The sequence below is a fragment of the Mytilus edulis genome, chromosome 12, assembly GCF_963676685.1.
Source record: "Mytilus edulis chromosome 12, xbMytEdul2.2, whole genome shotgun sequence".
Lineage (NCBI taxonomy): Eukaryota > Metazoa > Mollusca > Bivalvia > Mytilida > Mytilidae > Mytilus > Mytilus edulis.
In genome coordinates, this window is record NC_092355.1 from 34,165,663 (window position 1) to 34,179,447 (window position 13,785).

Below are 13,785 nucleotides of genomic sequence, written 5' to 3' on the forward strand. Positions count from 1 at the left end.
AGGTATCCCCCTTTTACGCCCCTCTTTTAAGGCGAGTAAGGATGCTTACACTGGTCATTTTGGGGCCCTTTATAGCTTGCTGTTCTGTGTGAGCCAAGGCTCCGTGTTGAAGACCGTACTATGACCTATAATGATTTACTTTTACAAATTATGACTTGGACGACGAGTTGTCTCATTGGCACTCATACCACATCGTATACTCATTAACGGTTTCAACTATGTAACAAAAACTACATCATGCTTATCTTATAGACGGAATTCATACACCAAAAACTGTTCGTGATATTCGAGAAAACATGTATGCATATATTTATAACTTGTAGCTGGTATTTGCTTTCACATTATGATACCGTTGTCACAATCTCTACTCCATGAATAATTTGAAAAGGATATTCCTTTCCAGAAACATTAGAACCACAAGAAACCCATGTCAAATTATACTTTTTTCTTTATTATGACTTGATTTTATATTGATAATTGATGTTATATATATGTGTGTTCATATATCTTTTTGATCGCGCGTTCGTTTGTCAATTTTTTTGTCCGAAATTTTCTCTGTGTCATCTGCACCTTCTAAATTTGAACTTCAGTATTCGGTAGACATTTATCACTTTAATTTAGGAAATCTATCACATTTTCTAATTTTTATGATGACTAGAATTTCAGGAAATAGCACGAGAATGACTACAAACAGAGTAGTCATCTTAAAAGAACATCTTTCACAGAATTTGTCAAAGATGCATCTGTTGTATTTCTTTTATTACTATTTTTGTCACGATATCTCATAGAACTTTACTATCCCATTACCTGCAAAATAGCAAGCAAGGCGTATGAGCTAGGGAATTCATTTGAAGTCAGTTTTATTTTAATGTTAAATTTTCCATTGTCTACACTCTACACTATTATTGCATTCATATCAGTCATGTCAGTGTTTTTGGAAGTTTAAATGATAAAAACATCTCACCTTATGAGGTCATGAATGAGTTCGTCAATTCATGGAGAATGTATCCATGAATGCATGAAGAATGAATTCATGAATGCATGAAGAATGTATTCATAAATGCATGAATATATTAATGAATGTATCCACGTATTCATGAACAGTTGAATGAATGAAGGAACAAACGAACGAACGAACGAACGAACGAACGAACGAACGAAACACATAGTAGAATTGGAAAATAAAGCCAAGTTTTATTGTAAATAATATTGTTTAAAAAGTTTTAACTTCCGAAAAATGCATTTCTTGATTTTCTTTGTCAGGTACGCTTAAAGACAAATATTGGAAAACCAAGGATGTATACGTTCACATGAACAGCTAATTATAAAAGACCAAATTGAACCTCACATATTTAATCAAACTTCTTCTAAGGTTTACTTTGCCTGAGGCAGTTTGGATCATATTTTTTTTTAACCTTATCATGAAAGCGTCCTTTTCAATAAGAAAACAAAGGATTAATACACATGTTTTCAAAACAGACTCGTGTTTGTTTATGTACTTGACATTATATTCAAATGAATGGTATTTTCCTGGTTTGATTTCATTGTTTGTCAAAAATACGTATATAGCAATTGAAAAAAAACATTGTTAATTGAATCAGTCTACTTCCTTTCGAACAATTCAGATAAATGCCTGTCGTTTATTGTTTGGTTATGAACGACTACACTTCCAACTACAGAGAATTAGGTATAATGAACTATGTAATATGTATATGTCTTTCTATCTTGTTCACCATTGTAAATTATTACTTGTATTATTTGTCTGCCTCTTGTTACAGTGTAAACTGTCTAGAGTGTTAATAAAAGTTGAAAAGTTGAAGATATTACCTGTCTCTGAAACAATCTGATTAAAAATCATGTGTTCACGTGACCTGTATTTTCAATCAGATTGTCTCTTAAAATCACTTTTTGCAAAATTTATTTTGTATTACATATATATATATATTCTTAAGAATAAAAAGAACAACAAAAACTCTTATTCAAAAAATCACTGTTGAAAGTTGGACATTATCCAAAACAGTAATAGTTCTTGGCATCCGGGTCGTCAGGTGTGGGTGTTTTGGCGGTTGTCCTTGTTTTAGTTTAACTGTATATCATGTTAATACATTCGGCGGATCCAGGGGGTGGTTCGTGGGTTGGAACCCTGATGTTTTGTCGATTTTTTAATTTTTTTTTTTTTTTAATGTATTCCTTTTGACTTTAAATATGGATTATCTTAAGAATTGCTTTTAACAGAATTGTATATCTTTTATTTTTTTTAAAAGGGAAAAATGGATTCACGAAGTTTTGACTAAATTTGCACTTTATGAAATATGTATTTTGTTCTTAATTTCATTTAACCAAAAATATCAGCCCTTAAGTTCACTTCAAATAGTTAGTGTTGTTCTGTTCAATGTAGGCCAATAATGCACAATTTATGACTATCACATTTTTTTGTAACTATATATTTGCCTTCACAAATCTGTTTTCTAAAAGCTTTCCGAAGGTGGCTTTCCAAGAATCTAACTTCGGTACAATGTATTAAAGAAATAATTCATGGCAGCCGTAGATCCATTGGTTGCAAACCACGAATGTATAAAAATAAAAAAAGATGAGGTATTGATTGCCGATGAGACAACTCTCCACAAGAGACCAAAATGACACAGAAATTATCAACTATAGTCCACCGTACGGCCTTCAACAATGAGCAAAGCCCATACCGCATAGTCAGCTATAAAAGGCCCCTAAATGACAAACAAGAAAACTAATGGCCTTATTCACATAAAAAAATTAACGAATAAGAAAACGACAACCACTGAATTACAAGCTCCTGGCTTGGGACAGGCACATACATACATAATGTGGCGGGGTTAAACATCATTAGCGGGATCCCAACCCTCCCCCTAACCTGGGACAGTGGTATAACAGTACAACATAAGAACGAATTATAAAAAATCAGTTGAAAAAGGCTAAACTCATCAGAAGAACAAAAATACAAGTGTAGTTTATATTTGTTTTAATTTTTCTGTTGCCGTCGTTCTTTTCGTTGTTTTGTTATTTTTTTTTGACAGATATTAAATCTGTTCTGATACTAATTGCATATTATCAATGTACCGTTTGTCAGTCCATTAATCGAGATTACACAAGGTCTTTGTGTTGGGGTTGAAATCTTAACAGTGTTACCCGCCATATATTCAAGTGCCAGTCCAAAGCAGGAACCCTTAGTCCAGTCAGTATTTAACCTGATGTTTGTATTGGAGTTATTTTCGGGTTGCTTTCGATTTTCAATAGTTTTTGTTTTGTTTTTGTTGTTGTTTTATGGTAAAGTTTGTATGAAATGGAATCAAAACCTTATGGGACTGACTTGATATCTAAATCTTTCAAGACTTATCACGTCTACCTTTTTTGCTACACAAAATATAGTGCATTGATCATAACATTTTATACATCATATCCATGAACATGGGGTGCGCGAAATTTAAAATAAACAGAAACATACATTTAGGAATATTGTAATAAAACCTGTCTTTTATCAACACAATATTTGTTATGCTCTAGATGTCTTTATACAAATTATGTCGTTCGGTTGCTGTCTGATTGGAGTATATCCAACATCTCCCACAAACACACTCCAGAAGGAAATGTGACCATTTCACTATGCATAGTTAACATACATTTATTTATTTTTATCCGTCTAAACTATTATTCCTTATGAATGTTCAAACAAAATCTCAATTTCCGTCAAGTGGAGAGGAAGGATATATTAATTATTTATGTTTCTATTTTCTTTTTCAGATGATCTTCAAGTGTGAAAGGAGGTTTTAAGTAAAATTGTGTGTACAATACAGCGGATAACTCAAACATGGCTACAACAAAATCTCCGGAAAACACGTCCAGTATCTATCACGAAGACGACTTTTTATTTATAAATCACCATGTGCTTATGGACTCGCTGACGCCGTCACTTATCTACATGATTGTGTTACTAATCTTTGGAATTCCTGGAAACATAACGGTACTATATATTTACATTGTGAAATGCCGTCCGTCAACTACGCGCATTTTTATAATGGCGTTAGCGTTTCTCGATATTGTACATTGCACATTTATCATGCCAATAGAAATAGCGCTACTGGTGAATTTCGATAGCTTTGATTATCCTGTTCTTTGTAAAATTTCTCGTTTCTTTTCTTCGGTTATTAATAATTCGTCTGCTTTCATATTGATAGCCATTGCTATTGACAGATTCAAAAGGATATGTCGGCCCCATGGGCATCTAGTAGAACCAAATATAGCAAAGAAGCTTGTGGTTAGTGCTCTGATATTTGCCATTATTACTTCTTGGCAAATGTGTATGCTTTACGGCACACGTACTCTTAAACATGGCAAAACCTGTTTAATTTCAGATCATATGCATGGCAAGATTTTTCCTACTATATATGTGTATGTGTTAGTAGTTGGACAGGCAATAACAGATATGTTGCTCATCATATTTTACTCACTTGTTGGGCAAGAAGTGTGTATTCGTAAAGCACAAAGACGTCATAGACGAAGTCTGCGCATGAGCACAGAAATTTCACAAATGAGAAACAGTTTAGATTTTTCAGACGAAACACCGTCTCCAAATTCGTCGTCAGAACCTTCAAGCAGGTTTTCTTTCATTTTCAGAAGAGAAACATCAAACGAGTCATCTTCTAAAAGTGCTGAATTGGCGCGTTCTATATCAAGACAGTCGAGAGGAAGTAGTATTAGACGACAAGTATTGAGTAAAACAACAATCATGATGTTTCTAGTGACCGTGACATTTATTTTATCGTTTGTACCGCATACAGTTGCAGTTATTATTCGGTACCAGGCGAAGACAATAGTTCAATCTTTGACAGTTTCAGGAATGACGACATATCAACTATGTCTTAGGTCGTATTTTATGAATAGTGTGCTCAATCCCTTTATCTATTGTTTTGTCAGCAAACAATTCAGAAACCATTTTAAAGAAAGTCTTCAATGGTGCAAAAAACAAGGAAATGTGAAACTGTAGATTGAACTAAAATATATGTATCGTAACATCATCAATGGCCAACATCGTTTTGTGTGCATTTTGTTTCAGCTTAGGACTAGTTAAGCCTCAGTCGAAAAGACAAAGAAAATAAGTCAAAATAAATGTATCAATTGAATTGAAAAGCTACCTTAAGAATGTGTAGTGTATGCATGTTAATATGTATCGTGTAATGTTCACATATATATTAGTTAGTAGATATAGGAAGATATGAGTGCCAATGAGACAACTCTCCATCATCATGATCATAGGCATATATTAAAATCAGCAGATTTCAAATTGGTATGATTGGTCATGAGACCAGAGGCGGATTTAGTTTGGGGGGGGCAGGGGGCCCGGGCCACCCTTTTTGGGAAAAAATGGTTGCTTTTATAGGGTATCACTGTTGCGTGACTGGAGCGGGCCCCCACTTTTCTAGATCCGCCAGTGGAGACCGTTACAACTATCCACAAGAAACCAAGGGACATGAGCATAATCAACTACGTCCTTTCTTTCAAAACAAACATTACAATTTAATGGAAAACATATAAAACGAAAAAAGAAGCGTTTCCCAAGTACTTAACAGAAAATATAAAACTGAGCACATTTCTCAAACTTGAAATGCTTATCCTACCAGAGCGCCTGCAATTTCTGTCGTGTTAAAATAGTTTTGACATTGATCGTATATTCCAGTTAAATTGCTGGTTAGTATAATTGCTGTTATTTATGTAAATAAGTTGCTTCGCCCAGCACAGCTTTATAGACCACAGAGGTCTAACCCTGAATAGTGGGGGCCAAAATAATAAAGTAATTTTTCTTTAATTTTTGAAGTCTAAAGAAAAAAATGTCCCCCCCCCCCCTATTTTTTTTCTCTCCCCCCTCAACCAACAATTCTTTCCCTCAAGATATGGTCGAAACTCTCAATTCAAATTTCCATTGGAGTTTGCAACCATAATTACTCTTTTGAAAATTAATAAGCAGTGTAAAGAAGGTAATCCAAATCTAACATTTTACTTAGAATGAAATTCAAAACAGTGTAGCTGTGGCCATTGATTGACACATTAAAATCATCCATTGACTGGGACAATTTAAGGCAGCAACCATTTGATTTTCTGGGGGGGGGGGGGCTATGGTTTTTTTGGAAAAAAAAGTTTGTTTCCAGGTTTTGGTGAAAAAAATAATTTGTTTTGGACCCTGAGTAAAAAAAATTGTTTGTTTCACCCTCAGCTGTTGCTATATGTAATGCTAAAATTGAAAGAAAAAAATTGTCTTCGGTTTGTCGCTAAAAAAATAGATTGTTCTTCGCCAAAGGCGAAAAAAAAAGTTTGCACAGAAAAAAAAACCATAGCCCCCCCCCCAGAAAATCAAATGGTTGCTGCCTAAGTGAACGTTTGTCTGTAACGACCACTGTTCACGACGTACCTACGATAGACATTTAAACTGTGGGGTCACCAAAGGTTTCTTAACGCCTTTAATTATAAAATAATTCGAAAAATTAATCAGGAATAACCTTTGTGTTTTGATTTATATAATTGATATAAATCAAAATATCGTGTTATTTCTGATTAATTTTTCGAATTACTTTATTTAGGTGTTGAGAACCTTTGGTGACCCCATAGTTTAAGTGTCTTTAAAAAGTACATAGTGAGCATTGGTCGTTACATACAAACGTTCACCTAAATTGTCCCAGTCAATGGATGATTTTAATGTGTCAATCAATGGCCACAGCTACACTGTTTTGAATTTCATTCTAAAAGTAATTGCCCATTAACCAGGACACCCTTGTTTTTTTTCTCTTGTTTTCCCCTAATTCCTTCCTTTTGTGGTTGTTAATCTTGTGTTTAAATTTCATCAATTACTATTCACAAATACTAAAGTTATTGTCCGGAAACCAAGTGTTTCGGACGACGACGACGACGTGATACCAATATACGACCGCAATTTTTTTTTTGCGGTCGTATAAAAACAAATATTATGCAAAATGAGAGAATCGCATGAGCTTCAATCAGAGAAGGATAAGGTGTTACGACAGAGTAAGCCTGTTCTGTTATGCGTGCACCACCCATCCTGCAAATCAAGCATCAATGTAAAAACTCGTCATGAAAGAGATTAGCTGTGATTCATCCGGAGAAGAAACATTACTTATCAGACGAGATGTTCGGAAATTACACTTTCGAAAAATTTTGGAAAAAGCTATTTCATCAATTTAAAGTACATCCAGTTCTATGTCGGCTATGTCGGCTTGACATACAATATTAAAATCTTTAATACGACACTGCTGAATAAATGCGAGATAAGGAAATATAATGTAAGCTCCCATAAACCATCATGTAATTTCTACTATCATACAAAAGGATAAAGCCAGTTGTGATGTGCAAATGAGAGAGTCGATTCTCCTTATGTGAAGTTTCGAAACTTTAAGAAATCAAACTGTAGCTACATGACTATGTACAAAGGACGAGAAGCACGAATCAGAAATTACAGTCAAAGTGGCATTCATTTTATCGTTTGTTCCACATCCGGTTGCAGCTATTATTCGACGTGACTGTCAAAAGATAAACAATTATTGAATAATTTCACTAAATCCCATCCCTCTTTCCTCAAATAAGTTCTGCTGAATTTGACTTAGGGAGCTACCATTTGATTTTTATGGGGGGGGGGGGGGGATAGGATGAAAAATGTTGTCCTGCATTTTTTTTAGCTGTAATCTCTGTCCTGCCTTTTTATTTTTCACACTTTTCGGTCCTGCCTTTTTTTTTAGTTTATCCTGACTTTTTTTTACCTAAATTGTCGTCCTGACATTTTTTTTGCAAGTGTCTCATCCTGTCTTTTTTTTTACTCAAAACTCCTGTCCTGCCTATTTTTTTCAAATTTCATCCTAGCCTCCCCATAAAAATCAAATGGTAGCTCCCTTGTGACAAGGTTTTTACTTACATAAGCAAGACAAAGGGTGCAATATGTACAGTAGATAATGATCTGTGAATCCTGTCGGAACAATTTCAGAGGTTGCCATCTTGTTTAATCTTTAGTTACCTATATTGTGTTTTTTACACAGTTGTTAATCTTTTTGTATTTGTTGGGATGTTTTGCCATGACATTATCTGTTCATTTTTAATTTATGAAAATGCATATCCCTTCGGTATTTTCCGCATCTCTTCATTGCTGGACTTGTTGAGTTTTCATCCCCGAGGGTACCACCATGCAGCCTAGTAGTCATGAATTATCATTGATATTGTCATACTTATGAATTAACTGATCAAAAACTTTGAATATTTCCTACCCCAAGAATAGATTGTATTAGCTGTATTTGAAGAAAAAAAATCGTGAATTTTGGTTCATCTACGCTCTTCAACTTCGTACTTTATATGGACTTTTTTATTCGACCGTCATTTGTGAGTCTTTTACAGACAAATACGCGTTTACCGTACAAATTCTTCTGTATGATGAGTCTGAACAGCTAGATAATTAATATCTACATTCTGATATGATTATTTTTTCTCGATATAAAGTTAAATTTAACTCCATATGTTTTTGGTATTTAGTTTCCGAGTATCCATTAATTGGTGAGTTATCCTTCCGCCTTTCTTTATTTGAGGCGTTGAGTGGCTGTCTCATTTCATTTTGTTCAAATATCATGTTAACACCTTGCATTTCCGTTTATATTTTTTATCTTATTTCTGCAACAAAGTTTTGAGAAGAACTTGTATATAGTTAAGTGGTAACATACTTCCGTATTAGAAATGAATAATTTTACAGTTAAAAGTTTTGGAGGCAAAAAATTTTCAGACGAAATTCATCAAAAAAAAACAGAGGTGGGACAAAAATCCCTGTGTTTATTACACTCTCAGTGTCTCAATCGAAAAAAAAATAATATACTGCTGAAATTTGAGTTTTAAGAATCTATATCACTCAGTGAATTTACATATTACAAAAAAGTCTATTTGATGTATTTCGATATACATGTAGTCAAAATTGATCCAGTACTGCATGTTACCGTTGAACGCAATTTGATACACAATTACAAGATTAACTTAGTGTAAACCAACTTATTTTCGCGGATACTTAATTTCGCGTTCTACCCTTTCTTGACCACTTCGCGGCTATTTTATTTCGCGATTTTCTTATTTACTTGAAGGAAAGATCTAAGTTTTACATGTTCGCGACAGTATTTTTTTGTAAAATTTAGGCATTGAAGAATATTACAAAGTAAAATTAAATCACGTTTTTAAACAGAAAGACAAAACATAGCTTTAATTGAAAACAGAATGTTGATAGTTGGTATTTGTTCATAATGTTGCTTATCTTACTCGGTGTTATTAATATTTAAAATTAGCTACAATATGTCAGTACGGTGGTTTTGAGCCAATTCTTTCCTTAATACGCATTATTAATTGTTTTAATATGTATATTTTTAGAAAAAATAAGCCATAACATTTAAGATTAATTATTTTTATTTTTTTTTTTGGGGGGGGGGTCATTGTGCTTAGTCTTAAGTTAGTTTGTTTTGTACATAGCTAGTTACCTTTTGGTCTTTTTCTAGGTTTTTTACAACGTCATTGTCAGTTCGTTTTCAATTTATGAGTATATGTATCCCTCTGAAATCTTCCTTCTCTCTTCATTAGGGGTGGAGTTACCCCCCTCCCCCCTCACGAGGTTATCACAAGCCCAGCAGTCAGCACTTCTGTGTTGACACGAAGTATCTTTGATATGGTAATCATTATAAACTAACTGTTTATTAAACTTTGAATATTTGAAAAACTAAAGGTGAGTCTTATGCAGACGAAACCCGCGTTTGGTGTACAAAATTATAATCCTGGTATCTATTGGTAGACCTTTTAAATCTACATTCTATTTTTTTATTTTTTCTCGAGATACAGTTAAATTTATCTCTATGCTTGTGGTACTTTCGACTATTTTTATTCAGTTTCCGAGTATCCATTGGTGCGATATCCTTCCGCCTTTGTTTGTTTGAGATGTTGAGTAGCTCTCTCATATTTTTCCAAATATGAATGTAGACACCTTGCATTTCCGCATGTTCCGTGAATAACCTTTTTATCTTATTTCTGCATTAAAGTCCTTAGTAGAACTTGTATATAGTTAAGTGGTAACATACAAGTTAATACTTCCGTATTAAAACTGGAAAATTTTACAAAAAATACAGTTAAAATTTTGAAGTAGAAAATCTACAAATGCAATTCATTAAAATTGCAATAGAGGTTGGACAAAAATCCCTGAATTTGTTTTAATCAGTGTCTAAATCAAAAAGTTTTCAAATACTGCTGAAATTTGAGTTTTTAAGAATCTATATTACTCAGTGAATTTACATATTCCAAAAAATCTCTTTGATGTATTTCGATAAAGTCAAAATTGAACCAGCACTGCATGCATGTTGCCGTTGATTTTCTTATTTTTAGGGGGAAAAATGGCTTTAAAGAACGTTAAATGAAATCACATGTATGAGAAGGACAAAACATAGCTTTAATCTGAATGTGACCTACTGAATGAGACTATTTACCGGATTTGTTATCACATAAGCAACACGAAGGGTGCCACGTATGGAGCAGGATCTGCTAACTCTTCCGGAGCACCTGAGATCACCCCTAGGTTTTGGTACGGTTCTTGTTGTTTATTCTTTATATGTTATGTCAGGTGTACTATTGTTGTCTGTTTGTCTTTTTCATTTTTAGCCATGGCGTTGTCAGTTTATTTTCGATTTGTGAGTGTGAATGTTCCTCTGGTATCTTTCGTCCCTCTTTTAATCAAAACAGAATGGTGGTAGTTGCCAGTTGGTATAGGTTCACAACGTCGCTTATTTGACTGTTTTATAAATATTCAAAATAAACTTAAATCTGTCAGAACATCGATTTTGAGAAAATTCTATTATTTTACAAAAAGAATGTATCTTTTTGGAAATAAGCCATAACATTTTAGAACACTTAAGTACGAAAATCAAGATGTGGTACTGAAAATCATCGTAAAGATTTTTTTTTAAAGGGTGTTATCGTTTTTGAACAAAAAGAAATGAGACAGCTACTCAAAGCCACAAACAAAGGAAGGTGGAATGATACCTTATCAGAATGGTGTGAAATGAAACTATAGAAATTTGTTTATTTTTCTCTTTAAATAATTTCTGAAAATGACTGAAGCACTGGAAAAACTGTTAAATCACAAAATTACTGAATTCCGAGGAAAATTCATAACGGAGAGTTTCTAATCAAATGGAAAAATCAAAACTTCAAACACATCAAACGAATGGATAACAACTGTCATATTCCCAACTTGGTTTTGACATTTTCGTTTGTAGAAAATGCTGGATTAAACCTGGTTTTATAACTACCTAAACCTCTGACTTGTATGACAGTCGCATACAATTCAATTCTATTGACATTGATGTGCGAACAAAATTGGGGTACAGCAGTCAAAATTGTGCTATAATCTTAATTTCAATAGGCAGTCAAATAGTCAGTCCCTAATCCTAGCCGACTCATTTGCTAGAACCAATATTATAAAGGAAGTACCATAGACGTGTTATTTTTTCCATTTGACAATTTTCATGAAATCAATGGAAAACGTTATGAGTTGTACCATAAAACATCTAACTATGGATGTTATAGGTGATCCTCAAAATTGATGATTATGATATTTTTTATATATAATTATGCATAAAAATGGATATATTTTCAAAAGCGTAACAAGGATAAGAAAGACAACTCCATGTCCACTTGTATTTGTAGTATAATTATTATAATTTGTATTTTTATCCATTTGATGATTCTCTGATAAGTTATAACAACAATAGATCACCATACACAATTGGCAAAGCCCATACCGCATAGTCAGCTAGTTTTTGTATGAAAGGTCCCGAAATGACAATGTAAAACAATTCATACATGTCGAGAAAACTAATGGCCTAATTTATGTACAAAAAAATGAACGAAAAACAAATATGTAACACGTAAACAAACGACAAACGACAACCACTAATTTACAGGCTTCTGACTTGGAACAGGCAAATACATACAGAACGTGGCAGGGTTAAATATGTTAGCGGGATTCAAACACTCGCCCTAATCTGGGACAGTGGTGTAACAGTACAACATAAGAACGAACTATAGAAATCAGTTGAAAAAGGCTTATTTCATCAGATGGATAAAAATACAAATACTACAAGTACAAGTGCACGTGGCCGGGTACTTGTACATCCCAACAACAAATACAGATCTGAGAGTACTCGCAGTTACTGAACAACTTATAAAAATATCATGCATCTAAGACTAAATTATCAATCCATTAAACATCCTATAGATTTAGTGTGAAGACGTCATTAATAGTCAGAGAAAAACATGACATTGTGCAATGCCAAGATTTCGAAATGCATATGCTATTTTGTTTCTATTTAATTTTGGGTGTTGATTTTTATACACATGTTTTTGTAATCTATTAGTGAGTTGCTCGTTTGCTGACGATTACCCCATCTCTTTTTACATAAATGTTTTATGTATGTGCTCTTCGAATGTTGATACTGGATGCAATCTTAAACCTCAAAGGCTTCGCACATTTGCGCCAAACTCATGAATATGAATAAGGGTGTGTCTTTTATGACTAACAAGTTGAAGATTGTTGATAGATAAAGTACGTTTTCATTCACTTACAGCAAATTTTGATCGGTCCAAATATGGGCTTTCAAGAGCATACACTGCTTCAAGAAATTTATTGACGATGATAATTTCAGTTCTATTTTCCTTGTTTTGACGACTAATGCATCAGATTCGCTATCAATTCATCATTTAATTTCCTGTATCGAAGATGGGAAAAAATAAGTTTTAAGTAAACTTAAGAGTTCCGTACACACTTTTTACAAATGCAAGTATTTGTATTATGAAGGAAACGAAATTCAATAATGATACTTAAACTTTTATAAAAAAAAAATAATTTCAATGGTAAAATTGGGGGAAAATATTACTAGTAAAACATAGCAGGTAATTTCATAGAGATCATATCCAGGAATGAGAGTAAAATACGTCTAGTATTATTATCTTTAGGTTAATTTTATGAAAATAATTTCTGTGAATAATTTATACGATGCAACATTCGTCTGTTTTCCTCTCTTGACTTGAAACTGTTTAGTCTTTCCGAAATTCCAATGGGTACTAACTGTGCACCACATATTGCGGACTTGTTTCTGTATTGTTATGAATTATACGAATGACTCAAATCAGCAAATACCCATCAAAACAACATCTGATACAAAAATTTGATACTAGTAATACTGTTAGATAATTGAATGATATCTATATTATTAAAAGGAAGCTTAATACCTTTTTTTTTTACAAAAATTTAGATGATTTCCATTTTAAGATGGTGTTGTTTCCTTGTGTTAATAAATCTCTTTTAAGTTATATGCTGTAGGCCAAATATGTACTGGTATACGAAAATCAAAAAGGTTTTGCGCATTTATACAATACTTCTGAATATGAATATTTGCGTTACCTAGTTTGTAACAAGCAGAAAAGATTAAAGGGGCATTAGCTACGAGATAAAGATAAAAATGAATATGATTTGTTTGGTTCAATCATTACTGAAGTGAATTATTCAACTAATATTTCGCTTTTAGCAGCCAGTTTAGTTCAGTTTTATCAGAATAACCAAAGGAACATTGCTTATGAATTATTCACTTGCAAGTGAATAATTTGACCTTATTAAATCCGTATTTATGTGAACTTTGATTCAGCCTATTAGCTAGAGATGGATAACGCGTGATCTGTGCATGT

General features: G+C 33.2%; 1 protein-coding gene across 6 annotated transcripts in view; it reads left to right on the forward strand.

Annotated features, from left to right (window-relative positions):
- Positions 1-5,165, forward strand: part of LOC139498350 (cholecystokinin receptor type A-like) — a 113,879-nt gene extending 108,714 nt beyond the window's left edge. For all 6 annotated transcript variants that reach the window (XM_071286735.1, XM_071286731.1, XM_071286730.1 and 3 more), the window contains exon 2: positions 3,775-5,165. In XM_071286735.1, the coding sequence (XP_071142836.1) occupies positions 3,842-5,017 (1,176 nt within the window). In that variant the 5' untranslated portion in view covers positions 3,775-3,841 and the 3' untranslated portion in view covers positions 5,018-5,165. The remainder of the gene's footprint in view (positions 1-3,774) is intronic.
- Positions 5,166-13,785: the final 8,620 nt, after the last annotated feature.